The sequence below is a fragment of the Callithrix jacchus genome, chromosome 4 (genome assembly GCF_049354715.1).
Source record: "Callithrix jacchus isolate 240 chromosome 4, calJac240_pri, whole genome shotgun sequence".
Lineage (NCBI taxonomy): Eukaryota > Metazoa > Chordata > Mammalia > Primates > Cebidae > Callithrix > Callithrix jacchus.
The window spans coordinates 91,132,064-91,159,648 of NC_133505.1; the positions used below are offsets into that span (position 1 = coordinate 91,132,064).

The 27,585-nt window shown below is 41.7% G+C and overlaps 1 protein-coding gene across 2 annotated transcripts in view; it reads left to right on the plus strand.

Moving 5' to 3' along the window:
• Positions 1-27,585, plus strand: part of NT5E (5'-nucleotidase ecto) — a 55,317-nt gene that overhangs the window by 14,520 nt on the left and 13,212 nt on the right. For both annotated transcript variants that reach the window (XM_003732703.6, XM_035296256.3), the window contains exons 2-3: positions 3,421-3,643; positions 8,441-8,629. In XM_003732703.6, coding sequence (XP_003732751.1) covers positions 3,421-3,643; positions 8,441-8,629 — 412 coding nt within the window. The remainder of the gene's footprint in view (positions 1-3,420; positions 3,644-8,440; positions 8,630-27,585) is intronic.

Below are 27,585 nucleotides of genomic sequence, written 5' to 3' on the forward strand. Positions count from 1 at the left end.
TTTCACTGCTCTACGTTCTTCTCTTGGGCAGTCTTTTCCCGAGACATTTTCATGTTATTAATCAAAAATAACAGAAATGAATAAACTAGATCAATGTATTTATGAGGTTTTTTGAGTGCGTGCAGTATGCCTGGGTGTGGTGGGAACTTGGTGTACTGAGGTGAGTAGCATGATCCTAAAGATCTTAGGAATCATTGAGTTCTCGTAAATACAATAGAAGAAAAACTGGTAGAAGGAAGTCAAGGTGGGGAAATGAAAATACGAGTGTCTATAGAAAATAAGTATTTACAAAGGAATTTGTCTGCATTAATTTCTGTGGAAAAGTGAACTATGTATAGAAACTAGAAACTTGTTAATAATTCTTACATTCATTCATTTATTCATTCAGCAATGAATCCCTGCTGTGGGAGTACTAACTACTCGCACTATGGTAGTACAAGGGATGCATTTGCTGTGCAAGTAGTTAGGAATTTTTTGGGGGGTGACGGTGCTTTGTATGTGCTAGGCTTTATAAGTTACAGCCAGGCACGGAGGTTAAGAACTTTGGAATCAAATAGAAGTGGTTCTAGTCCTAGTTCCCACTTACAAATTGTGTAAACTTCAACAATTCATTTAACTTCTCTAGATCTCAGATTTTCTCATCAGTAAAATGAGTGCAGTGATAGTACCATCCTCACAGCATGAAATCAGATTTTTTGTACTCTATACATACTCGCTTTCCATGACGCTGGCATGTGGCAAGTGCTGACTCAATGCTGGTTCATTTCCTTAACTGCTTTTATTTTATTGTTTATTACTGCCCTTCCAGAGGAAGCTGAAGTTTCAGAATGTGCCCTGGGTCACTATTGAGGAACAGCAGGAACCAGAGAGGGAGCTACCCCTGTCTTGTTTCCTCACACTTTATGGGATGGGTGTCAGGAATGAGGCTGGAGGGGAAGGCAAAACCAGATCCCCAAGAGCCTTATGGGCCCTGCTTAGGGTGTTTACTTCTGTCATGAATACTGTGCTCTGTAGGGACTTATGGTATAGAGTGCCAAGGTCAGGTTTGCAGCTGAGAAAGATTACTCTGGCAACAACATAAAGAATGGTTTAGCAAAAGAAACGAGGAGAGCTGGAAGCCCAGTTAGGAGGCTGCAGTAGTCCAGGAGCACACTAAGGCAGCAACAATAGGTGAATGGAAACTAGAGCATTTAGGTAAGAGAGAGGGATGCCAGAGGAAGTGAGGGTGAGGGAGAAGCAAGAGGGCAGGACTCCACTGCACCAGGGTTTCTGGCTTTATCGAGCAGGTATATGGTGGCACCTTGGGCCAAAACAGTGAGTCACAGGGAAGAGGCTTTGAGCCTGGTAAGCTTGGGGCATTTTTGAGACATTGGGAGGAAATGACACATGGCAGTTGACATGTAGATCTAGAGGTCAGGAGAATTGTCAGGGCTGGAGATTTTCATTTTGGAGTTGAACGTATGAGTGGGAATGAGATCATTTACTCAGTCCATCACACCACATTGAGCACCATGAATCAGAGGGTCCTCTCCCCATGGGGCAAGAGAGGTGAAAAGACAGTCAGAGTCACTACTTTCAGGGGGATTAGGCTCAAGTTAGGATGGGGAGGTGGAGAAGGCATTAAACAAATAAGTGAAAATTATAACTTCAGCTATTGCCAAGTGCTAGGAATATAATGTTGCTGTTAAACTGCAAGGTGGCTAACAAGTTGGATAGTCTTTCTTGAAGAACTGTAGAAACATTCATTAAAAACAAAATGACTTTACCGTTAAGCAAGATAGTTATTGTACCATGACAAGGGAGACTTGTTTCGCTATAGTGAAATATCATAACGTTCTAACGATAGAAGGAAAAAATAATAATTACCCAAGCCTTCAAGAAACTTTAAGACCAGATCAGCTTTTAAGAAGAAAGTTAATTAGATAACAGGAAGAGGTTAAAATGGGTAGGTCATCAGAGATGGGGAAAAAGGTAGATTTAGAAATTCTGAATTTAATAGGGGAGACATGTAGGAATGTAAACACATTGTGCTGCTTTCTCTACATAAACACATACACATGAGGATGTATACACAACCCTTGGAGGCATAGGTACTCAGTGAATGTGTGCCAGGCAGAGGGACAGCACTGAGCAGGAGAGGTGGCAGGGCTTGATGGCCCAGGAGCACTCATATAGTCAGGAGACTGAGCTAAAAGAAAGACCTTGCTAGCATGCCATTACAGAGTGTAGAATGAGCAAGGAAGGAAGAGGGTGAGGCTGGAAGAGAGTACATGGGGCCCTCATTTAGGTGGAGGGGTTACCAGCCAGCACTGCATGCCTGTTCCTAGATGACCCACAAACTGAAGCGAAACTGGTTGTGGTATTTAGAAAGTTTGAGATTTGTTGGTTTAAGTACTAAGTTAGCAAACCCACCTTGGCAGCCAGAGCATGTAGGTAGGGGGCCAGAGGAGATGGGTGTATCTAGAAAGCCAATTTGTCTGTGGGGCCTCTGCATGGACTCCCGAAAGCCCCAGGCCCTGGACTCACTCCGAGGAGCTGCAGGATGACAGACAGTGGGTGGTTTTGTAGCCAGCAGCCACTCCTCAACCACTGAGAAATAGGAGAGAGCTAAAAAGGTGGAAAACAAGGATTGCTTGTCACCATCCCTGCTCCTCCTGAAGTCCCATGCTGGGAACAGGTTCAGATCCCACTGAAGGTCGCGTAACCATTTCACCGTGGAGTTCTTTCCCAGATGTGAAACTGCTGGGACTGGAGCAAAGGGATGCCCAGAGCTGACTGGAAGAGGAAGCCAGAGCCACATTGGGACATGTGGAGATGCTAGCTCCTACCTGTTATTGAGGATCTTTATCTTCCCAGAAGAATTAGAGGACCACTGGAGTGCTTGGGAAGAAGCAACTGTGGGAACCTAGGTGAATGATGACCGAGGAGATGAAATGAGGAAGGAGGCCTCTGGTCTCTGACAACTGTACATTTCAGGTTGCCTTTTGCTAAAGTCCTGTTGATGTTACTCATTCTCTCCAGCAGATCGCAGCTTGAATGGTGGGGTCTGAAGTGTGGGTTTATAAGAGAAAAACAATATGGAAAAATCAGGCAGAGGCTGGTAAATGTTAATATTTGAACCTGCCCCTGATCTGAGATGGTGGGACAGTGGACCCCTGACCAGCTCTCCAGGTGATCCATATGTGCATTGGTGAACCACCTTCATTAGGTGGTGTGACACCTGTGTAGCAGTTCTCAACCAGATGATGATCTGAATGTCCCTGGGCCTGACCCAGGTGAGGAGGACACAAGATAATGGAATATGTCTCATAGAGCTTGGTCAGTTTCAGGAGACACTGGACTAGTGTAATGTTTTTGAAGTATACTTTCATTGAAAATTCCAAAGTACCTAATTCTTTTTCTCTTTTCCCTCTTATCTAGGCACTGGGAAATCATGAATTTGATAATGGTGTAGAAGGACTGATTGAGCCACTGCTCAAAGAGGCCAAATTTCCAATTCTGAGTGCAAACATTAAAGCAAAGGGGCCACTAGCATCTCAAATATCAGGACTTTATTTGCCATATAAAGTTATTCCTGTTGGTGATGAAGTTGTGGGAATTGTTGGATACACTTCCAAAGAAACCCCTTTTCTCTCAAATCCAGGTATTTTCTACTTTTATAACACTGATTGCTTGAAAACAGATGCACCAAATCACAGCTTGGCATTATAATTACAGACTGTAGATAAAAGTCAGAGCAACTGGGTAAACAGTGCACTTAGAATAACACTGATAAAAGCAATCTGGTAAATTCTAGGCTGTTGTTTCAAGGTACTTCTTAAAGAGATTTCCTCTTCTGCTCAATGAACTTCTTTGTTGACAAAAACAGTATCTTTGTCTAAATCAGTGCTATCAAAATGGAAAGAGGAGACCGTTTATAGCCAGTGCTAAACAGTACAGATTCTTTTACTTGAGATTGAGAGCCTCAGAACTCACTGCCCTTCTCCTGTGGAGTCATGAGCCCAGAGCCAGGGTTTTACCTCAATTTACCTTGTCATTCCTTTTCTAGGATGATTATTTCATGTCCAGCTAACTCTCCTTTCTTGCTTTTCATTATTTATCTCGTTTTAATGACATTCTTATATCTGACTTTCTGGGAAATATATATAGTGGTCTTATGATATATATGTACATATATAAATGTATATACGTACATATGTCAATGTACGTATATACATTTATAGACATATACACACATGCACATATAAATCTATATAATCTTAAGACACATATATATGACACATACACATACATACATATAAGACATGCACACATATATAATCTTAAGACCATTCAAGAAACTATTTTGAGGCACTTTTATAAGAACACTTTTTGAAATACTTTGGCAATGGGAACAAAAATGACATTTTCTTTAAATTATCCAAATTAAGTGTCTCATCATATTTGAAGAAAAAAAGGGAAAGTAGGATCTGGCATTATCCATAAACATGAGTTTTCATTAAGAACTAACTGATAAAGGACATGTAATTGACCATTCAAAAATACATGTTTATTGTTGTTGTTATTATAAAATTGGTCCAGGCCATTGGAAATAACAACAGAGAAGTCAGCTGTGCTTGCTGAGAGTAGCAAGCAGGTCCTTCAGCTGGCATAGAGGCAGAGATGGAGGCAGGGTGGCTGGGGCTAGTGTAGTCAGTGAGAAGAGTGAGAGGACTTGCTAAAGAACCCCCCAACCCACCCTGGGGTCAGGTTGGCTTGCTAAAGAACCTTCTTGATGCATTGAGAGCTGTGTAAAACATCCTGGGGCACAGGACATTCCAGAAATGAGATCATGCTAGGATGCAGGCTCTATAAGGGCAGGGACCTCTGCTGTCTCACTACTGCCCAATGCACTGTGCACAGTGCCTGCATATGATAAATCCTTGGGAAGCATTGCTGGGATGAATACCTGAGAGCAGGAAGGTATAGGGGCCACCATCACAGAACAGCAGATAGTTCCATTTCCTGGAGCATGGGTTCTGACTGGGAAAAGCTAGAAAGTTGGGTCAGGGCTTGATTGTAGGGCTGAAAAGTTCAGGTGTGATTTGGAGAAAAACACCATCTCTTCTTTAAAAGGCACCCATAAGAAGGTAGGAGGTGGGGGTGTTGGTGGAAAGGAATGGCAGCTCCAGAAATCAAACTGCCCCAGCTGGGACTCTGACCAGCTCTTTACCAGGCTGTAACAGAGAGGGGATCCAAAGTGACAATGATGTTTCCAGCAGCTGCTGGAAGAGAGGGCTGCATTTTGCAGGGACCAATGTGGGGGAAAGGGGTGAGGTGGAATACAATGTTTCCAGGAACAGCCCGGTATGGTGGCTCACACCTGTAATGCCAGCACTTTGGGAGGCCAAGGCGGGCGGATCATGAGGTCAAGAGATTGAGACCATCCTGGCCAACATGGTGAATCCTTGTCTCTACTAAAAATACAAAAATTAGCCAGGTGTGGTGATGGGCATCTGTAGTCCCAGCTACTCAGGAGGCTGAGGCAGAATCACTTGAATTCAGGAGGCAGAGGTTGCAGCAAGCTGAGGAGATTGTGCAACTGCACTCCAGCCTGGGCACAGAGCGAGACTCCATCTCAAAAAAAAAAAAAAAATGTTTCCAGGAGCACTGCTTCTTCCAAGAACACAGACCCAGCAGCCTGGTGTAGGTTCTTCCTGCAGTTCTTTGGCTCTAATCAAGCCCAGTTCTCCCCATCCTAGTGGCCTGGGCACCCACAGGGGTATAACTTGTATTCCTAACACATTTAGTCTAATTTATTTTAGCTAGATCATGAAATACCTGTATTATCATTTTCCTCATGACATCTCAAAATATAATCCATGCTTTATATATATGGGATGCCAAGTCCTGTTAGGTTTCTGATATAATAGGAATACATTCCTTTGTCCTCAGAGGCATTTCTCTAAATTTTTTGTTTCTTCTTGGGAGCCAAACCTTAAGCAGAAGATGGTAGCATGCTCTTGACATTCTGTCATTCTCCTGATTACCTGTCTATGTGCCAGGCACTGTTTTAAGCACCAGGGATTCTGGCCCCCAAAAAACAACAACAACAACAAAAATGTTGCTCACTGGAGCTTACATGTTCAGTGGGGAAAATCAGTAAATGAGTAAACGGTTTGGTGTGTCAGAAGGTGGTAAGGCTGTGGAGAAGAATTAAACAGGAGGGGAATAGCAAGTGCAGCACGGGAGAAGATGCACCTTGTTGTTTCAAAGGGATGCTCAAGGAAAGGCTCACGTAGAAGGCAACATAGCACTGAGGGTGACGGGGAACCCTGGGCTTTGGGGCAACCAACAAGAAACAGATTGTCCTTGATGTTCTCATGATAGACAGTGGTGGCAAAACTACAAATCTTGATTTTTCAACATTGCCTATGAGTTACTGACAACCTTGCCAGTCCAACACATCTGTGAGCTGCTAATTATCAGGCTGTTGGTCTGGGGCCTCCCTGGCTGTGATGTCAGCCATGAATTATCTTCCATGATCATTCGCACTGGTGGAGTTGGCTAATCTTAAGGATTCAGGAGTTCCGCTGCTGAAGCACGCAGACATTCCTAAACATCATGGTGGAACAAAGAATGGATTTCTAATAATCTTGTTACTCTTTGCATTAGTACTTTTCAAACTGGAGTTTGCAGACTCCTGCATTTTGAAAGTTTTTAATGAGATGTCATTCTTCCCCCTCCCTGCCACTGCCCCCCATCACAGACATGACTTCAGGGCAGCACGTCTGTATTTGCAGTCACCTTCATGCCAGTCACAGCCGTAAAACTTCAAAGCTTGCTGAAGTGTGGCTGCAGAGCCAGTGGGCGGAACCAGTTGTCTTGCTGTATGCAGAGCACCCAGGTTGTGCAACCAGACCCACGCTTGACAGTGGATACCAAAAAGCGATCATTTATTACCCCTTTGTGCAGGAATAAGCACCCAGAGAAAAATGTACATACTCCCAGTGCCAGCAACATTTAGATGAGTCCCCTGCTTAACACAGAGCTTAATAATGCTCTAATGCTGGCATTATTTATTGATTTATATATTTTTTGAGACAGAGTCTCACTCTCGTTGCCCAGGCTGGAGTGCAGTGGTGTGATCTCGGCTCACTACAACCTCTGCCTCGAAGGTTGAAGAGATTCTCTTTCCTCAGCCTCCCGAGTAGCTGGCATGTGCCACCACGCCTGATTTTTATATTTTTAGTAGAGACAGGCTTTTGCCATTTTGCCTGGGCTGGTCTCAAACTCCTGGAAGCAAGTAATCTGCCTGCTTCAGCCTCCCAAAGTGCTGAGATTACAAGCAAGAGCCAGTGTGCCTGGCCTGCTGGCATTAAAGTGAACAAGATAGGTTATCAACTGCCACATTAAAATAGGCATTCAGGCCAGGCGCAGTGGCTCACGCCTGTAATGCCAGCACTTTGGGAGGCCGAGGCGGGTGGATCACCAGGTCAAGAGATCGAGACCATCCAGGTCAACATGGTGAAACCCCGTCTCTACTAAAAATACAAAAAATTAGCTGGGCACGGTGGTGCATGCCTGTAATCCCAGCTACTCAGGAGGCTGAGGCAGGAGAATTGCCTGAACCCAGGAGGCGGAGGCTGCAGTGAGCCCATCGCACCATTGCACTCCAGCCTGGGTAACAAGAGCGAAAACTCTGTCTCAAAAAAAAAAAAAAAAACAAAAAAACTGTCGGGAAGTAGTCCTTGAATGCCTATTTATTTATTTTGAGATGGAGTTTCGCTCTTGTTACCCAGGCTGGAGTGCAATGGCGCGATCTCGGCTCACCGCAGCGTCCGCCTCCTGGGTTCAGGCAATTCTCCTGCCTCAGCCTCCTGAGTAGCTGGGATTACAGGTACACGCCACCGTGCCCAGCTAATTTTTTGTATTTTTGGTAGAGACGGGGTTTCACCATGTTGACCAGGATGGTCTCGATCTCTTGACCTCGTGATCCACCCACCTCGGCCTCCCAAAGTGCTGGGATTACAGGCGTGAGCCACCGCGCCCGGCCCTTCCTGACAGTTTTAAGTTTGAACACTGATTATCCCAAGTCTCCACCCAATGTTTTGGAGTTACTAATACAGTTTTGTATATCATGCTTAGGTGTTCGGGTGTTTTCTGCACTGGTATTGTGGAAGTTGATCTGAAGCTTCCTCACAGTGTGCAACCGAGTTTGAGCAAAACAATATCAACAACCTTAAACTAATACAACATAAAGTGAATGTAATGAGGATATTGATTTGAATTTTTATTTACTTCTTAGGGGTTTTATATTTATTATATAAATATATTTTGGTTATGCTAATTCTTGAGCTTTAGTAAATTAAGGTGTTTAACCTTTGCATGTTAGTACTTATGATAAGCAATATAATAAAACTTGTTAATAAATATCAATTTTATTTATTTTGTTCCTCAGGAACAAATTTAGTGTTTGAAGATGAAATCACTGCATTACAACCTGAAGTAGATAAGTTAAAAACTCTAAATGTGAACAAAATTATTGCACTAGGACATTCAGGTTTCGAAATGGATAAACTCATCGCGCAGAAAGTGAGGGGTGTGGACGTCGTGGTGGGAGGACACTCCAACACATTTCTTTATACAGGTAATTGTTTTGAAAGGATTGCATGGGCTAGGATGTTCAGATAACTACTTTGTCTCTTTTGCCTTTGTAACTGTTATTATTCTTTTTACTGCTATTTAATATGTAATCTATATTATATGATCTATAATGTATAGGTAATATACATTAAATGGGAACATGTGTAAATCTTACTCAGAAACATTACTAAGTATTTATTTGATTTCATGATTATAAATCAATTCCATGTATTTATATATAATAAATATGACATAAAACATGTATAAAACATATACATATGTAAAACAAAGACTATTGAGCCCTAACCAGAAGTCATTTATGATAGATTCTTATCAAAAAGCAACATGGCATATAAAAATTTTAAGCATTAACAAAATAATGTAAATAGAGCCTTTATAACTCAAGGTGGATTTGATTTGTAGGTTGCACAGGTAGCAGAAGCTGGAACTCTGAGTGTGAGTCCTAACTCAGCCACAGGCTAGGAATATAAGTATCCTGGAAGCCACATGACCCTGGGTCCTCAGGAGAGCATGCCATCTCAGTACCTCCTACCTGACTACCCCCACTCTTTTTTTTCTCTCTTAGCTTGGTGTTAGGTAGTTTTCATTAGAATAACTGCTTAATGATTTTTTCACTTTAAACCTACAATGTCCCCAAACTTTTGAATCTGGTTCCATGTTTCCCACTTTCCCCACCTTGCACTGCATAGATCTTTGAAGTATGCCCAAGGAAAGGAAGAAGAGACTGGTAATTAGCTCTTCTATCAGCATTTGCAAAGGGTTTGGTGTGGGAACAGCCCTCCCCTTGAAGAGGCTTCTGCTTCTAGCATCCTTATGTGGGCTGTCAAAGCCCATGCATTTTTATAAAAGCAAAACTCAAAAATGCCCCAAGCAGTAACTAGGAAACACCCAAAAATGTAAAAGGGGATTATCACTAAGAAAGTATTTTTATTTTCTTTCTATTACTTTGGAGTATTGTGAAATAATGAATGCATCTTACTTTTGTAATCAGAAAACAAGATATAAGTTATAAAAAGAAAAGAAACACAATATTGAGTCAGAAGTCCTCATTCCTACTTCACTTGAATGACTTTGAGCAGGTCACTTAGCCGCTCTGAACCTGTTATCTTAGCTTCAAAATGGGGGATGATCAAAGTGCCACATTACTGTGAAAATTATATGAGATGTAAAAATATGTGACAGCACTTTACAAACTATACATAGCTATATTCTGGTATGCAGTGTTATGGAGGTTGCTTGCCCATACAAATGGGCAATCAAAATGTCAATCAAAATCGTAACTCACAAACTAAAATTGGCCTTCACTTAAGAAAATACCAGTATGAATGTGTGCTGATTCAATTCCTTCACAGCTATTTTACTTCCAGAAAAACACAGGCTAAAGAATAATTTCAAACTGAGTTAAACTGAGAGGTTGTAAAATCAATTCATGGGTGTTATGACCAGTAGCGCTTTTTTTTTTTTTTTTTTGACAGATAAGACTAAAATAGATTAGGCACTTACGTTAGTCATAAGAACGATAAATATTGTTTCATGAAAAAAGATGCATATAAGATGTTGAAAACAGCTGCAGGCACATAGCAGACAATCCATAAGTGTGATGAGGATGACGATGAGCACTGGACAGTGTTAGTACAGATAACATTGCAATCAAACAGCTTCAGCAACTTCATGAGAGTTAAATGAAGTGAAAGAGCCAAGACTAGGAAATATCCTCATTGGAGCAGGTCATTGAGAAGCACTGGGTAGAGGTGAAAATTCAATGAAGTCCTTCTGACTCTACCACTAACTAATGATGGGGTCCTTTCTAAGCCTGATTTCCCTCATTTGTGGAATGAAGGTGGTAACTAGAGTACCTATTATAAAGGCCACTGTGACTTATGAATGTATAGGTAAATGGCCTTAGCACAGGGCCTCGTATGTTAACTGTTCCTATTTTAGTTATATGCTGACTCAGTGGATAAGACCTGTGTAAAACCTTTCCCCAAACCTTAGATTTTCTCTGAGGCAGGTCAGCACCCTTGGACACACAGTGAGAGCTAGATATGCCCCCTTCTTCCTTTAGAATAATGGTTTCAAAATGTGTAAAGTGTGACCCTTTTATCTAATAGTCACTTTAGATGGGGAGCCCAAACACACAAACATAAATGTGTGTATGCATTCCCATACAAACGCACAAAAGCATACACACATACAAGTGAAAGAAAACTTTCACAAAGCACCTGGAATGCACCCTGACTTTTGCGTTTTACTGTTTCATTCTTTTAATGCCAGTTACCACTCATTAAATTGATTTTCTTGTACTGTAGCTAATCCATATTTCTAAAAACTCAGCTTTAAATGAGACATGGCCAAAATAATGCATGAACACTCAAAGGAGTTTCACCCCTTCATTCAGATGTGAACATTCTTATGTTCCTTTTGACTTGTCTTTACAACATCTTAATCAATGCTGTCTTAAAACAACAACTGGTCATTGATAGCCTGTGGCGCATGCCCACCAGTGAGTATGCCCTGATAGACCTGAAAAGATTGGGTGACCACACCCAGCTTCCCATTATTTCTGCAGCCTGTCTTTTATTCCCCTAACAGTACAGTCATGCCTTAGTATCTGTGGGGGTTGGTTCTAGGACTCTCTGTGGATATCAAAATCCATGGATGATCAAGTCCCTTATATTTGTAGTATTTGCATATGACCTGTGCACATCCTCACATATACTTTAAGTTATCTCTAGATTACTTACAATACTTGATACAATGTAAATGACATATAAATAGTTGTTATACTATATTGTTTAGGGAATAATGACAAGAAAAAATATCTGTATATGTTTAGTACAGATAAAACCATCCTTTTTTAGAAAATATTTTTTGTTCATGGTTGGCTGAATCCAACAATGCAGAACCCACAGATAGAGACAGCCAACTGTAAGTAGATTTGCTAAGTAGATAAATTTAATTAATGATGAATGACTGGATCAAAGAAACATTTCAGGATAAAAGTTAGAGTTTGCTTATCCGTAAATCTTGAAGTAGATAATTACAGTCTCTGAGAAAACTGAGGTAACCAAGACTTAGTCATTTATTTCACATTTCATGATTGCTTACCAAGATTAAACTTGTTCTGATGAAAATCTTCACTTTTCATACTCATCATTTGGAGGAGTGAACTTAACAATTAAAGGTGGCTGGGCACAGCAGCTGATGCCTATAATCCTCCAATTTTGGAAGGCTAAGGGAGAAGAATCACTTGAGCCCAGGAGTTTGAGACCAGCCTGGGCAACATAGGGAGACCCCATATCCATATCTACAAAAACATTTTTAAAAATTAGCCAGGTGTAGGGGCACATGCCTGTAGTCTCACCTACTCAGGAGGCTGAAGTGGGAGAATTGCTTGAATCTGGGAGGTTGAGGCTGCAGTGAGCTATGATCACTATCACTTCACTGCACTTCAGTCTGAGTGACAGAGTGAGACCCTCTCTCTCAAAAAAGAAAAAAAAATTTAAGGTAATTCCAGGGCACAATAGGGTTGAGTCAATATTTGCCTGTTTAAATAAACTTTCCTGGCCTTAAAAAACAAACAAACAAACAAAACTCTGCCAAATAATTTTATTGAATTAGAATAACATTAAAATAATGAATCTGATAAATATGATTAGTTAATAAAAGCACAGTTAAAATAATACATCCCTTGGAATTTTAAATCTTACTGAGAATCATTTCAGTACATATAGTGTCCAATATACAAACACACCTGAAAGAAAACCTTTCCAAAGCTCATGGATTGTACCCTCATATTTTCTGTACTGTTACTTAATTTTTAAATGCTGGTTACCACCCATTACATTAATTTTACTATATTGTAGCTTGCTAATATTTTTTTGAAACTCAGCTTCAAGTTGGCATGACTAAAACGGTACATGCACAGATCCCTTCCAAATGTTGAAAGTTATTCCCATTTCTTTCCTTTCCAACTACTGTGCATATGCAGGTAACCCTAGCATTGCCAGAAGGGAACTTTCCTCTACGAGGCTTACAAAATGATAAAGTTACAAAGATAAGAGCTAAAATGCAAATGCTTTCTCTAAAGAAGTTAAATCCTAGAGTCATGAACTGGTCCAGGTTGCTTCCTTTAAAGAAAAAAGTAGTAAAATGAGTGTAGGTTGAAACCTGCAGCAGGTACACCAGGGTACTCTGTTCTCTGTGCTGTCCTTGAAGGGACTCCAAAGATGCTGTTTCTCTGTTTGCCTCCCAATATTTTAACTGAGGTTTGGATTCTGCAAATCAATTTGGTATATACTTTGATTATACTTGGAGTATAATCACCAGTTTCTGTAGTCAAAAGGTAAACGGATTCAAATTGTTAATTCTGTCATCCCTCCCTTTCTAGCATCCTGTTAACTAGTAAGTCATCCATGCATAGAGCCTGACAGCTTGCTTTTCAGGATTTGGGGAAATGAAAATAAAAAATTGGTAGACTAACTTATACTTTCCTTAGGCTACTGATATGAACTTAATTATTCCTCTAACTTCTTTGAGACCATCTGTCCCTCTCCTTATCACTGTCAGCTAATCACCTCCAAACAATGTCCCACATCACTGAAAATTTAGTACACAATTTCCTATCTTCTCCACTGGAGCTCCTGCCTTTACATGACACGGTGTCCACATGGGTAGCTGATCCAATACCCAAGGTTCAGAGTCCCTTGATCTCCTCAACTCAGTGGACTGACACTTCCACTCCATTTCAGCGACTTTACTTCTGGGGCCACAGGCTGAGACTTGATTATCTCCAAAATTGTTCCATGTCCAAAACTGAAATGGGATAGTTCCCTTGACCCCTTCATGGGATCCACTAAGGAGCTGGCTTGTTTACTCATCTTGCAGCTCTCAGCCCCTCACGGGAGGGGGAGCACATAGGTGAGCCGGTGCAGAGCCTGGGACAAGTGCTTCTGGGTGCCGGCAGGAGGAGAACTCTGTGCAGCCCTGCAGCAGCATCTAGGTGGGTAGCTGCACCCTCTGGAGTCCCAGAGGTCGTGTGTTACAATATGCTTTTTTAGCTTTGCTGTCCGTGGACAGCTTAAGTGTTTAACAGCTCAGTGTGACAGCCCTCTGTATCCTGAGCTCTTGTTCAGCATCCAGGAAGAATCAGCCTGCACAAATGAATTGAAGATGGTATGTGTGGAGGATTTTATTGCTGGTGAAAGTGGCTTTTAGTGGGATGGGGAGCTAGAAGGGGGATGGAAGGTGTCTTACTGTGGAGTTAGACCATCCCCAGCTAAATTCTTCTCTGAGGTTCCACCGTCCAGCCATCCCTCGGAAGTCAAGCTGCTACTCACAAATGTCAAGCTACTGCTTATCTTCTCTCCTTCTCTGCCATTCCACTGCCAGTGGATCCTGGGGTTTTTTTGGGTACAGGATATGGGACAGGACAGGCCAGGGTGGTTTTGGAAAAGGCAACATTCAGGCTGGAAAACAGGGATGTAAAGTTCTCACTTTGGGCCATGGGTCCAGGCTTGAGGGTGGATCCATTGCCAGGGACCCCACTCTTTCTACCTAGTATTTCCCTGCCTCCACTCTCCAACTCTCTTGTCGTGGGCCTCCTATCCATAAAGCTTTCTCTCCCCCTTATTTTTTTGGGGGTTCGCCTTCAGCTTTATGAAACCTCAAGTCTCTTGAATTCCTCTTTCCCTCCTAGTCCAGCAGGCTTTATTTCTCTCCTTGCTAGCCTGGAAGTGTCCTCCATTACACCCTTGACTGTGTGAGGCTGACACACGGAAGGCAGGTGTCCAGTATTGTTAAATGAATGTTAACAAGGGCAACTTCATTTAAAAGTAAGATTTCTTTATATGATTGATCAGGTTTTTTTCAAAAAATTAAGTATCTAATTTCCACTGCTTCTGGATTTAGGCACACATATTGAATATAAAATTCAAAACTTTTCATGTATCTAAAGAAATAATTTTAATGACCACAGAATTTGCTCTTAAAACAAATGGAGCTTACAATATAACTAAGACAGACTAGAAGCACCTGCTGCATTTTCTTCATGCTCTCACCAGACCTGTGCATAGTCTGATGGGAGAGATGAACCCTCCTGTAATAAGAATGAGTAAAGGAGGGTGGAAGACTGTTGTTGGTGTTTACAATTACTATTCATCTCTCCATTAATTTTCATCCTTGTAGTTTAGATAATCTTGCCTTTTAGAACAAGAAAACAATCTTATTGGAACATTCACAAGACAGGAAACACTCCCCAACAAAGAACCATTTCCTTTGGGCATTTGATAAGAACTGCTCAAATTTGCGTTTATTGAGGTGGGAGAATCGGACAAGGGACAGAGGTGTAGCTGGTAGCTTCAAAGATCATTTCCTGGCTGAGTGTGGTTGCACATTTTGGCAATCCCAGTGTTTCCAATCCCAGTTCTTTGGGAGGCTAAGGCATGAGGGTCACTTGAGCCCAGGAGTTTTAGGCTACAGTCAGCTATGATTACGCCACTGCACTCCAACCTGGGTGACAGAGACCATGTCTCAAATTTAAAAAAAAGATGTTTCTTGGTCCTTTTGAATGTGGTAAGCACAGGGACTTACTTGTACTAGTGGTCACCCACTTGGGTCCTTTCAGTAAACTTCTGGCCATGGCCCAGCCTGAGCACATGCTTCCTTTACAGAGCAAAGCCAGAGCCCTCTAGTTTGTAATTTTTGCAGCCACGTAACACTGATCTATTTTAGCTGTCTAATGAAACTGCTTTCCAAGATGAAGCGAAACTATCAAACTGAAAATATGAAAAGAATGACTACAGAAAAAATGGCATCAAGGCATTTGGCAGGGTTGAGTTATAAGGAAAGGTGACGGCTGGCTACTGTGAAGTCTTAAGCCCACTCATAGCTACAAATCTCTTACCAGCACTGAGGTTTGTGTTTCCTTAACTTTGCTGCTTGATGGTCTTCCACAAAAGATCTCATTTCTCCAACACTTACTGGGAACTGGCATAGGGTTGTGGAAAGTGCTTTAAACTCTAAAACCTGGTTTCCTCCCAGGCTCAGCCACCACTAGCTGTTTGGCTTTGGACAAGCTACTCAACTGCTATGAGCATTAGCTTTCTCTTTTTAAAATGGTGACAGTGATATGGCTACCTTGGAGAGTTGTAAGGATTAAGTGAGATAATGTATGAACAGAATATATAAATATGTCTACAAATAAACATATTTGATCTGTTTAATATTTGTAATATATTGAGAGAGAGAATATTAGAGAACTGACATATTTATCTTATATCTACTATGTTCTAGGGCCCAGTTCTGCTCATGTATTATCTCACTTAATATATATATAGTATTGAGAAAGAGAAAGAGGGAAAGTGAGCTAGAGAAATAGAAACCAGTAGGATATATCCTATCTGAAGAACTCTAATACAGATATTTCACTTAACAAAATGGTTTCTCCTTAAAATGTATTCTGACACCAATTTCCCCCTCCTTGCTTTTCATACATATTTTTTTAAATTACATAAATTATATTGGTTATAAGTTGGTCAGACTATGAATAATTTATTTTCTTCTGCATTTGCCAAATATTCTGTAATGCTAGTGTTACTTTAATAACAAATTTTTAAAGCACCTCTAAACCCTATAAAAGTAATCACTAATCCAAAACTTGAACTGTAATACATATTTCTGTTAAATTAAAAAAAAAGATAATTCTAAATTTAAGAATCTGAGCTAAATTCACAAATGACTAAATGTATATTCTTACCTTTATTATTTATTTATTTATTTTTTAATTGCATTTTAGGTTTTTGGGTACATGTGAAGAACATGCAAGCTTGTTGCATAGGTACACATGTGGCAGTGTGATTTGCTGCATTCCTCCCCTTCACCTATATCTCGCATTTCTTCCCATGCTATCTCTCCCCAACTCCCCCCCCGCTATCCCTCCCCTATTCCAACAGACCCCAGTGTGTAGTGCTCCCCTCCCTGTGTCCATGTGTTCTCATTGTTCAACACCCACCTATGAGTGAGAACATGCGGTGTTGATTTTCTGGTCTTGTGTCAGTTTGCTGAGAATGATGGTTTCCAGGTTCATCCATGTCCCTACAAAGGACACGAACTCATCGTTTTTGATAGCTGCATAATATTCCATGGTGTATATGTGCCACATTTTCCCTGTCCAGTCTATCATCAATGGGCATTTGGGTTGGTTCCAGGTCTTTGCTATTGTAAACTGTGCTGCAGTGAACATTCATGTGCATGTGTCCTTATAGTAGAAGGATTTATAGTCCTTTGGATATATACCCAGTAATGGGATTGCTGGGTCAAATGGAATTTCTATTTCTAGGTCCTTGAGGAATCGCCACACTGTCTTCCACAATGGTTGAATTAATTTACACTCCCACCAGCAGTGTAAAAGTGTTTCTGTTTCTCCACATTCTCTTCAGCATCTGTTGTCTCCAGATTTTTTAATGATCGCCATTCTAACTGGTGTGAGATGGTATCTCAATGTGGTTTTGATTTGCATCTCTCTAATGACCAGTGATGATGAGAATTTTTTCATTTGTTTCTTGGCCTCATGTATGTCTTGTTTTGTAAAGTTTCTTTTCATATCCTTTGCCCACTTTTGAATGGGCTTGTTTTTTTTCCTCGTAAATCTGTTTTAGCTCTCTGTAAATTCTGTATATCAGCCCTTTGTCAGATAGGTAAACTGCAAAAATTTTTTCCCATTTTGTTGGTTGCCGAGTCATTCTAATGACTGTTTCTTTTGCCGTGCAGAAGCTGTGGAGTTTGATTAGGTCCCAGTTGTCTATTTTGGCTTTCATTGGCTTTTTGGTGTTTTGGTCATGAAGTCCTTCCCTATGCCTATGTCCTGAATGGTTTTGCCTAGATTTTCTTCTCGGGTTTTTATGGTGTTAGGTCTTATGTTTAAGTCTTTAATCCATCTGGAGTTAATTTTAGTGTAAGGTGTCAGGAAGGGGTCCAGTTTCTGCTTTCTGCACATGGCTAGCCAGTTTTTCCAACACTATTTATTAAATAGGAAATCCTTTCCCCATTGCTTGTTTTTGTGAGGTTTGTCAAAGATCGGATGGTTGTAGATATGTTGTGTTGCCTCTCAGGCCTCTGTTCTGTTCCATTGGTCTATATCTCTGTTTTGGTACCAATACCATGCTGATTTTTTTTTTTTTTTGAGACGGAGTTTCACTCTTGTTACCTAGGCTGGAGTGCAATGGCGCGATCTTGGCTCACCGCAACGTCTGCCTCTCGGGTTCAGGCAATTCTCCTGCCTCAGCCTCCCGAGTAGCTGGGATTACAGATGTGCGCCACCATGCCCAGCTAATTTTTTGTATTTTTAGTAGAGACGGGGTTTCACCATGTTGACCAGGATGGTCTCAATCTCTTGACCTCATGATCCACCTGTCTCGGCCTCCCAAAGTGCTGGGTTACAGGCTTGAGCCACCGCGGCCGGCCACCATGCTGTTTTGATTACTGTAGCCTTGTAGTATAGTTTGAGGACGGGTAGTGTGATGCCTCCCACTTTGTTCTTTTTGCTTAGAATTGACTTGGCTATGCAAGCTCTCTTTTGGGTCCATATGAAGTTTAAGGTGTTTTTTTCCAGTTCTGTGAAGAAGGTCATTGGTAGCTTGATGGGAATAGCGTTGAATCTGTAAATTACTTTGGGCAATATGGCCATTTTCACGATATTGATTCATCCTAACCATGAACATGGAATGTTTCTCCATCTGTTTGTGTCCGCTCTTATATCGTTGAGCAATAGTTTGTAGTTCTCCTTGAAGAGGTCCTTTACGTTCCTTGTTAGTTGTATTCCTAGGTATTTTATTCTCCTTGTAGCAATTGTGAATGGCAGTTCATTCTTGATTTGGCTTTTAGTCTGTTATTGGTGTATAGGAATGCTTGTGATTTTTGCACATTGATTTTGTGTCCTGAGACGTTGCTGAAGTTGCTTATCAGTTTCAGGAGATTTTGGGCTGAGACGATGGGGTCTTCTAGATACACAATCATGTCGTCTGCAAATAGAGACAATTTGGCTTCCTCCTTTCTTATTTGAATACCTTTTATTTCTTTTTCTTGCCTGATTGCTCTGGCTAGAACTTCCAATACTATATTGAATAGGAGTGGTGAGAGAGGGCATCCTTGTCTAGTGCCAGATTTCAAAGGGATTGCTTCTGGTTTTTGCCCATTCAGTATGATATTGGCTTTTGGTTTGTCATAAATAGCTTTTATTATTTTGAGATATATTTCATCAATACCTAGTTTATTGAGGGTGGGTAGCATAAAGGGCTGTTGAATTTAGTCAAATGCCTTCTCTGCATCAATTGAGATAATCATGTGGTTTCTGTTTTGGGTTCTGTTTATGTGGTGAATTACGTTTATAGACTTGCGTATGTTGAACCAGCCTTGCATCCCCGGGATGAATCCTACTTGATCATGGTGGATAAGCTTTTTGATGTGCCATTGCAGTCAGCTTGCCAGTATTTTATTGAAGATTTTTGCATCTATGTTTATCATGGATATTGGCCTGAAGTTTTCTTGTCTTGTTGAGTCTCTGCCAGGTTTTGGTATCAGGATGATGTTGGTCTCATAAAATGATTTGGCAAGGATTCCCTCTTTGTGGATTACTTGGAATAGTTTCAGAAGGAATGCTATCAGCTTCTCTTTGTACGTCTGGTAGAATTTGGCTGTGAACCCATTTGGACCTGGGCTTTTTTTGGGTGATAGGCTCTTAATTGCTGCCTCAACTTCAGACCTTGTTATTGGTCTATTCAGGGTTTCAACTTCTTCCTGGTTTAGGCTTGGGAGGAGGCAAGTGTCCAGGAATTTATCCATTTCTTCCAGGTTTACTAGTTTATGTGCATAGAGTTGTTTGTAATAATCTCTGATGATGGTTTGAATTTCTGTGGAATCTGTGGTGATATCCCCTTTATCATTTTTTATTGCATCTATTTGGTTATTCTCTCTTTTCTTATTAATCTGGCTAGTGGTGTGTCTATTTTGTTGATCTTTTTGAAAAACCAGCTCCTGGATTTATTGATTTTTTGAAGGGTTTTTTGTGTCTCTATCTCCTTCAGTTCTGCTCTGATCTTAGTTATTTCTTGTCTTTTGCTAGGTTTTGAGTTTTTTTGATCTTGCTCCTCTAGCTCCTTCAATTTTGATGATAGGGTGTCAATTTTAGATTTCTCCTTGCTTCTCATGTGGGCACTTATTGCCATATATTTTCCTCTAGAGACTGCTTTAAATATTTCCCAGAGATTCTGGTATGTTGTATCTTCATTCTCGTTGGTTTCGAAGAACATCATTATTTCTGCCTTCATTTCATTGTTTATTCAGTCAACATTCAAGAGCAAGTTGTTCAGTATCCACGAAGCTGTGCGGTTCTGAGTTAGCTTCTGAATTCTGAGTTCTAAGTTGATTGCACTGTGGTCTGAGAGACTGTTTGTTATGATTTCAGTTCTTTTGCATTTGCTGAGGAGTGCTTTACTTCCAATTATGAGGTCAATTTTTGAGTAGGTGTGATGTGGTGCTGAGAAGAATGTATATTCTGTGGATTTGGGGTGGAGAGTTCTGTAAATGTCTTATCAGGTTTGCTTGTTCCAGGTCTGAGTTCAAGTCCTGGATATCCTTGTTAATTTTCTGTCTGGTTGATTTGTCTAATATTGACAATGGGGTGTTAAAGTCTCCCACTATTATTGTGTGGGAGTCTAAGTCTCTTTGTAAGTCATTAAGAACTTGCCTTATGTATCTGGGTGCTCCTGTATTGGGTGCATATATATTTAGGATTGTTACCTCTTTTTGTTGCATTGATCCTTTTACCATTATGTAATGTCCTTCTTTGTCTCTTTTGATCTTTGTTGCTTTGAAGTCTATTTATCAGATATGAGAATTGCAACTCCTACTTTTTTCCTCTCCATTTGCTTGGTAAGTCTTCCTCCATCCCTTTATTTTGAGCCTTTGTGTATCCTTGCATGTGAGATGGCTTTCCTGGATACAGCACATCAATGGGTTTTGGCTTTTTATCCAATCTGCCTCTGTGTCTTTTGATTGGGATATTTAGTCCATTTACATTTTGGTTAATATTGTTATGTGTAAATTTGATACTGCCATTTTGATGCTAGCTGGCTGTTTAGTCCATTAGTTGATGCAGATTCTTCATTGTGTTGATGCTCTTTATTATTTTGTATGTTTTTGGAGTGGCTAGTACTGGTTGTTCCTTTCTATGTGTAGTGCCTCTTTCAGAAGCTCTTGTAAAGCAGGCCTTCTGGTGACAAAATCTCTGAGTATTTGCTTGTTCACAAAGGATTTTATTTTTCCTTCACTTATGAAGCTTAGTTTGGCTGAATATGAAATTCTGGATTGAAAGTTTTTTTCTTTAAGGATGTTGAATATTGGCCCCTACTCTATTCTGGCTTGCAGGGTTTCTGCTGAGAGATCTGCTGTGAGTCTGATGGGCTTCCCTTTGTGGGTGACCCAACCTTTCTCTCTGGCTGCCCTTAGAATTTTCTCCTTCATTTCAACCCTGGTGAATCTGACGATTATGTGCCTTGGGGTTGTTCTTCTTGAGGAATGTCTTTGTGGTGTTCTCTGTATTTCCTGGACTTGAATATTGGCCTGCCTTGCTAGGTTGGGGGAGTTTTTTTGGATAACATCCTGAAGAGCATTTTCCAGCTTGGATTCATTCTCTTCGTCACATTCAGGTACACCTATCAAAGGTAGATTAGTTCTTTTCACATAGTCCCATATTTTTTGGAGACTTTGTTCATTCCTTTTTATGCTTTTTTCTCTAATCTTGCCTTCTCATTTTATTTCATTGAGTTGATCCTCGACCTCTGATATCCTTTCTTCTGCTCGGTCAATTGGGCTGTTGAAACTTGTGCATGCTTCATGAAGTTCTCGTGTTGTGTTTTTCAGCTCCATCAATTCACTTATATTCCTCTCTAAGTTGTCCATTCTCGTTAGCATTTCGTCACATCTTTTTTCAAGGGTGTTCGTTTCTTTACATTGGGTTAGAACGTGTTCTTTTAGCTCATGGAATTTTCTTAGTACCCACCTTCTGAAGCCTGATTCTGTAATTTCATCATGCTTATTCTCCATCCAGCTTTGTTCCCTTGCTGGTGAAAAGTTGTGATCCCTTGTAGGAGGAGAGGCGTTCTGGTTTCGGGTATTTTCCTCCTTTTTGCGCTGGTTTCTTCCCATCTTTGTGGATTTATCCACCTGTCGTCTTTGTAGTTGCTGATTTTCAGATTGGGTCTCTGAGAGGACATCCAGTTGATTATGAAGTTATTTCTGTTTCTTATCTTTCCTTCTAACAGTCTGGCCCCTCTGCTGTAGGACTGCTGAGGTCCATTCTTGATTCTGCTTGCCTGGGGATCACCTGCAGCAGCTGCAGAACAGTAAGGGTTGCTACCAGTTTCTTCTTCTGCTATCTTTGTCCCAGAATTATGCCTGTCAAATGTCAGTCTGATCTCTCCTTTGTGAGGTGACTCTTTGGATATATGGGGATCAGGGAGCTGCTTAAGGAGACAGTCTGTTTTATACAGGAGCTCAAGTGCTGAGCTGTGAGCTCCGTTTTTCAGAGCTGCTTGGCAGGTACATGTAAGTCTGTAGCAGCAGAACTCATAAACCCCTGCTTTTTTTCCCTAGGTGCTATATCCCAGGGAGTTAGGGCTTTATTTATGAGTTTCCATGGTGTTGCTGCCTTTTTTTTCAAGGCTGCCCTGCCCAGCAAGGAGGGCTCTGCTGAGCTGTTATGGGCTCCACCCATCTGCCATGTGAACTTCCCTGCAGTCCTGTTTATATGGGGGTAGTTAGAACTGCCTTGGCAATGGTGGCCCACCTCTGTATTGGCAGGTTCTCTCTGTAATGGCAGGTTGCCTTGGCAATGGTGGTTTGCTTGGCAACGGCAGGCTGCCTCAGCAATGGCAGGCTGCCTCAGCAATGGCAGGCTACCTCCATAGTGGTGGAGTGCCTTGGTAATGGCAGACACCCCTCCCCCACAGAGCTGGACCATCCCAGGTTCAGCTGTGCTTGCGGTGAAACTCTCAATCCAGAGAGTTTCTGATTGCTGTTCTTTTATGGGGGTGGGACCAGCCAAGCCTGATTACCTGGCTCCCTGCCTCAGAGCCTTTTTTTTTTTGAACAGTCGACTCTCTCCCAGGTGTTCCAGTAGCATGTTGAAAAGGCGCCGGGATCTCTGTGATTTCCCGTGTGGTGACTCACTGCACTGGCTTAAACAGCAGTGCTGAGATTCATGGCGCTTCTTTGCCCAGGAATCTCCTGGCCTGGCTCCCTTTTCAGTCCCCTTTTTAATCAGATGGGTGGGTGACTTCCCGGGGCTCAAATTGCCAGCTAAAAGGGCACCCAGACCAGTGTATTTTGTACAGAGAACCACTGCACCAGGGTGCCAAGAAAGCAGCCGCACCAGGCAAAGCAGCCATGCTGGCCAAAACAGCTGAGCTGGTGACTCGTGGGGCTCCTCCACCTGGGAATCTCCTGGTCTGTGAGCAATAAAAATTCATCTGGAAATGCAGCGTCCACTCACCCTCTGCACTTTCACTGGGAGCTGCAATCCTGAGCTGTCTTTTCTTACCTTTAAAAGATAAGAAACCAGGAATGCAGTAGTTTAACCTGCATTCTTCACTCAGTTCTCTTGCCTTGAGAATATGTTTCACCCAGGCCAAGAAATATTTGTGGCTGGGAATTCATGACTGCTCATCTATAAGAGACTCTCCAAGTACTCTGTCATGACTTGGAACCAGATCTTTGGCCATTTATTCTAGATGACCTCCAGGTTCTAAGATTATTTGAAGTACTCCACACTGCATTGCACACCAGCATGATGGGAAGGAATGACTCAAGGGAACTGGCCATTCAGACCATTCACCGACTACACACAGTCTTTCACACAGCAACAGATGACCACTGTAGGAAGACCTCTGGCCAAATGCTTATATATCAGTAGTATATCAATGTATGGTCACAGTTACCTTTTTAATGGCAAGAAATAAAGTTGTTACTTCTGAAAAGAACACCATTAGTAAATGGAACTACACAGGCATGTCAAGATTAAAATTAATCTCTCTCCACCCCATTCTTTTGGCCACTGCATTTTAACAGGCCATGGTGATGGAATCAGGAGGTAGCTGTGTTTCAGTGGTTTTTGTTTTATTTTTTAAGTGGTTGTACAGAAGCCTGTTCTATAATGTAAGAAGTGAATAGGAATCCTAATATCTGGAACAATGCTGAGCTGTGGAGATGGCCAGATTCCATGTGAAGAGAAGAGGCTGGCAGAAAGCTGGAGATTTGCTCGCTTTCCCTACTCTGTCTCCATGGAGCAGCCATTCCAAAATATGACACATAGACCATGGACCTGGCCCTGCTAGGCAGTGGAAATCCAAAACACTGAGCACTCACTGGAGCTCTGTAAACATCTGTTGAATGAGTGACTAAATGTGTGGTGAACTGTTCCCTCCCTACAGGGTTCCCTGCTTTGCCCAGCCAGCCAGGCTTGGGTACAAGCAGATGGCCTGCATCAGATTTCATGAGGGCTTTGCCCAATCTGGATACTACTGGAAGATGCATAATCTCTTTTAGACCTCCTAGGTCATTATTGAAAGACCAGAGGCAAGAATTTGAGCAGGAAATCGAAGCATGTGCAAACCAGAGTGATGTAAGTCTGAGCATAGATACCAATACCTGACCCCTCAAATTCCCTAAAGTTGACATGACAGCTTGTGCATCACATTTTGGTACAAAGATGGCTGAAGAGACAGTGGTTGCTCCTCTGGTTGCTGGACACCTCTTGAATGGGCTGTGATGACTGGAGCATGTGCTCTGTCCTGGTCACCTGAAGGGGCTCCTAGACTAGAGGAAGCAGAGGGAGCAGCCAGGCCTGACTGGAGAGCTGGAGGGGACTTCTAGGACAGGGGTCTCTGTGCTGTGCTCTGAGGGGCTCTGGTGGCAGGAACCTAGTCCTGGGCTCCAGCTCTACCGAGGCTACAGCCTGAGCAACTCAGCTTTCCTGCTTTATTGGCTTGCCTTGCTGCAAAGGATTTCTTGTGTGTTAAAGATATTCATAGCTTAAAAAAAAAAACCACTAATGAAATTTATTTGATTTAAACTACTAGTCAAATCTTTTGTTTTACAAATTGAGAAAATAAAATTAGGCCCCAGGGACTAAATGCTTCTCTCATAGTCTAGAAACCAGACCGAAACTAAGCTAATAGCAAAACCCATTCTCCTGTATCCCAATTTCCAGTTCAGGATCCTCTTGAGTAGTGTCCACCCAGCTGCATAGTTGAGGACATTGAATTGAGGGGATCTGGGGTAGATGGCTGGCACTCAGGCATTGCTGGCTTCTACATGATTCCACCACAGGGAAAACATAATAATCTTGTATGATCTGTAGAAAAGTGTTTGCTAAACTCCTGAAGTTTAGTCATTCAACATTTATCTAGCACCTACCACATGCTAGGCAAATCCTAGAAACACAGCTGCCCCTTCCCTCATGGAACTAAATGTCTTGAAAGAGATACTGACCCAATCAGATTTTCAAAAATACATAATTACACAAATAAATCATATTCTATATAATTACAAAACATTGTGTGAAAGGAAAAGTATAATATGCTATCAGAGCACATAAAAGGAGGATTTGGCCATTTAGGGGATCATTAGTGTTTTCCTGAGGGACTGACATTAGGGCCAAGATCAGAAAGATGTCCAGGTGTTAACCTGGTCAATAATCATTGTTAATCTTTATTAAGCACTTCCCTTGAGTTGAGTCAGACTTCCAATTGCTCTTCTTTAATCCACACAGTAACTTCATAAGGCAGATGTTTTTACTTTTTTAAACAGGTAAGCAAAAGATATAACTAATTCACATGTAGGCCTCTATCTTCAAAAGCCCCTTACTCCATAAGGTTCCTGGGCATGTGGGTGTGGTCTAGGAATGGGAAGAGGCTAAGAATCCTGAAGGGCAGGCTGAATGTTCTAGATGAAGCCAGCTTGACAAGAAAGGGCCACATCATGTAGGTCATATAGGTTAGGATATTCACATTAAAACTGTTAATGTGTTGCCTATGCCCAGTAGGAAATATGTAAAACCAGGAAGTGCATGATTATATTTATTTTTTAGAAAGATTACTCAGGCTGCTGTGTGGAGACTGGAATAGAAAGAGGCATAGGAGAGACCTACAGAGATTAGGAAGCTGTCATAGTAACCTATGCACAAGATAATAGTGGTCACGACTAGCTTGCTTGAGGAAGTGCAGAGTAGACAGATAAAAGTAGCATCCAGGGAGTGTGCACTTCCAAGTAATTTAAAAGAAACTCAAGTCCCTTAGAAGTAACCATTTGAAATAACCTAATTCCTAGTCCTTTTTATCCACTTCTCTTATGGGGGTCTCAATTCAGGAACTCTTAAACCAGTTCTTGTGTTAAAATCATAGCATAGACTGCCTTAAAACATTCTATACTTTGGTCCATTGAAAACCACGTCAGACCAGATGTGCTGGCTCACGCCTAAAATCCCAGCATTTTTGGAGGCCAAGGCGAGAGGATGGCTTGAGCCCAGGAATCAGACCACTGAACTCTAGCCTGGGCAACAGAATGTGACCCTGTTGAAAGAAAGGAAAGGAAGAAAGAAAAAAGAGGAAGGAAGGAAAAGAGGGGGGGGAGGGAAGGTAGAGGAAAGGAAGAAAGAAAAAAAAGAAAGAAAGGGCTACTTCCTGGCACTTCCATTACCATGTGATACTGGGAGGGCAATTGTCCAGAACCACACATAGGTTCACTGCATTCCTTGGCTCCCAGGACAGAGTCCTTTGAGGTTCCTTCAAGCATCCGCACTGTGCTGGGAAATGCAGCTTTTATCAACTTCAGATGTCAATCCACAACTCCACAGCCTTTTTGGGTTTGGTTCCTAAATGAATTCCTGGCTAGATGACTGGAACAGAGTTCTGGTGAACATCTTCCCTCCTGCTAAGATAAGTCAGGTTCCTAAAGACAGATGTGTAGCTCTTTGTGGCAAAAATATTCTGGGCACGAACATCTTCAGCTGAACAGCATGGAATGATGTGGAAAATGTGAAGCCCTGGACTGCTCTCTGTGCCAGTGGTTTTCTGGGACTGCAAAGTTGAAGGAGAGCAGAAAGGAGGAGGCAGAAATTAGCCAAACTAGACCAGCTATCGCCCCAGCTGCATGGTTAACATCTTCCTTGTTCCTGATTAGGCCCGTTTATTATGCCAATGGCAAAAGGATCATGACGGTCTTCCCAAATGAATGAATGTTTTCTGGAGCTGAGATTGCTGGCCCCTATTTGCAGAGTGCATGCTGAAGCATCTGACCGATTACTGGATTCCTAACTTTTACATCTTTTTTAAACTGAGATATTTCTATGGATGGCAGAAAGATAAAGGCAAAAAAAAAAAAAAAAAAAAAAAAAAGTCTGGCTCACCCAGCTCTTGGGTTAACTGACAAAAAGTTCCTGGTATCTGCAATTAGTGCTTTCTCCTCCTGGGTAGGGTGTTCTCCGCCACCTTGTGGACATTTGGGAAACTGCACCGTCCCAAACACCTATGATCAGAGGAAGAACAGAGGCTGCCACAAACCCCTGGTCCCCTGAAGTAAAGACCAGGCGCCAGGCTTGCCCAATGGAGGACCAGCACAGAGCAGAATGAGGCTGAGTAGGGTGTTAACCTTCCATGCATCACATTATCTGCCTCTGTGACAGACAACATCTGCATCCACTACAGATGGAGATGAAACAAAGGCTTTCACTGGATCTCAAGTCAGGTGCTTCTTGTTATTGAGCTGAAAGGGGGAACATGTTATGTTCCAAGCTGCTCTTGGCATAGGAGCATGGCAGGATTGAGTTCTACATAACATGTTACCCCGGCTTGTCTTATGTGAAAAGAGAAGCCCAGAAAGAGTTTG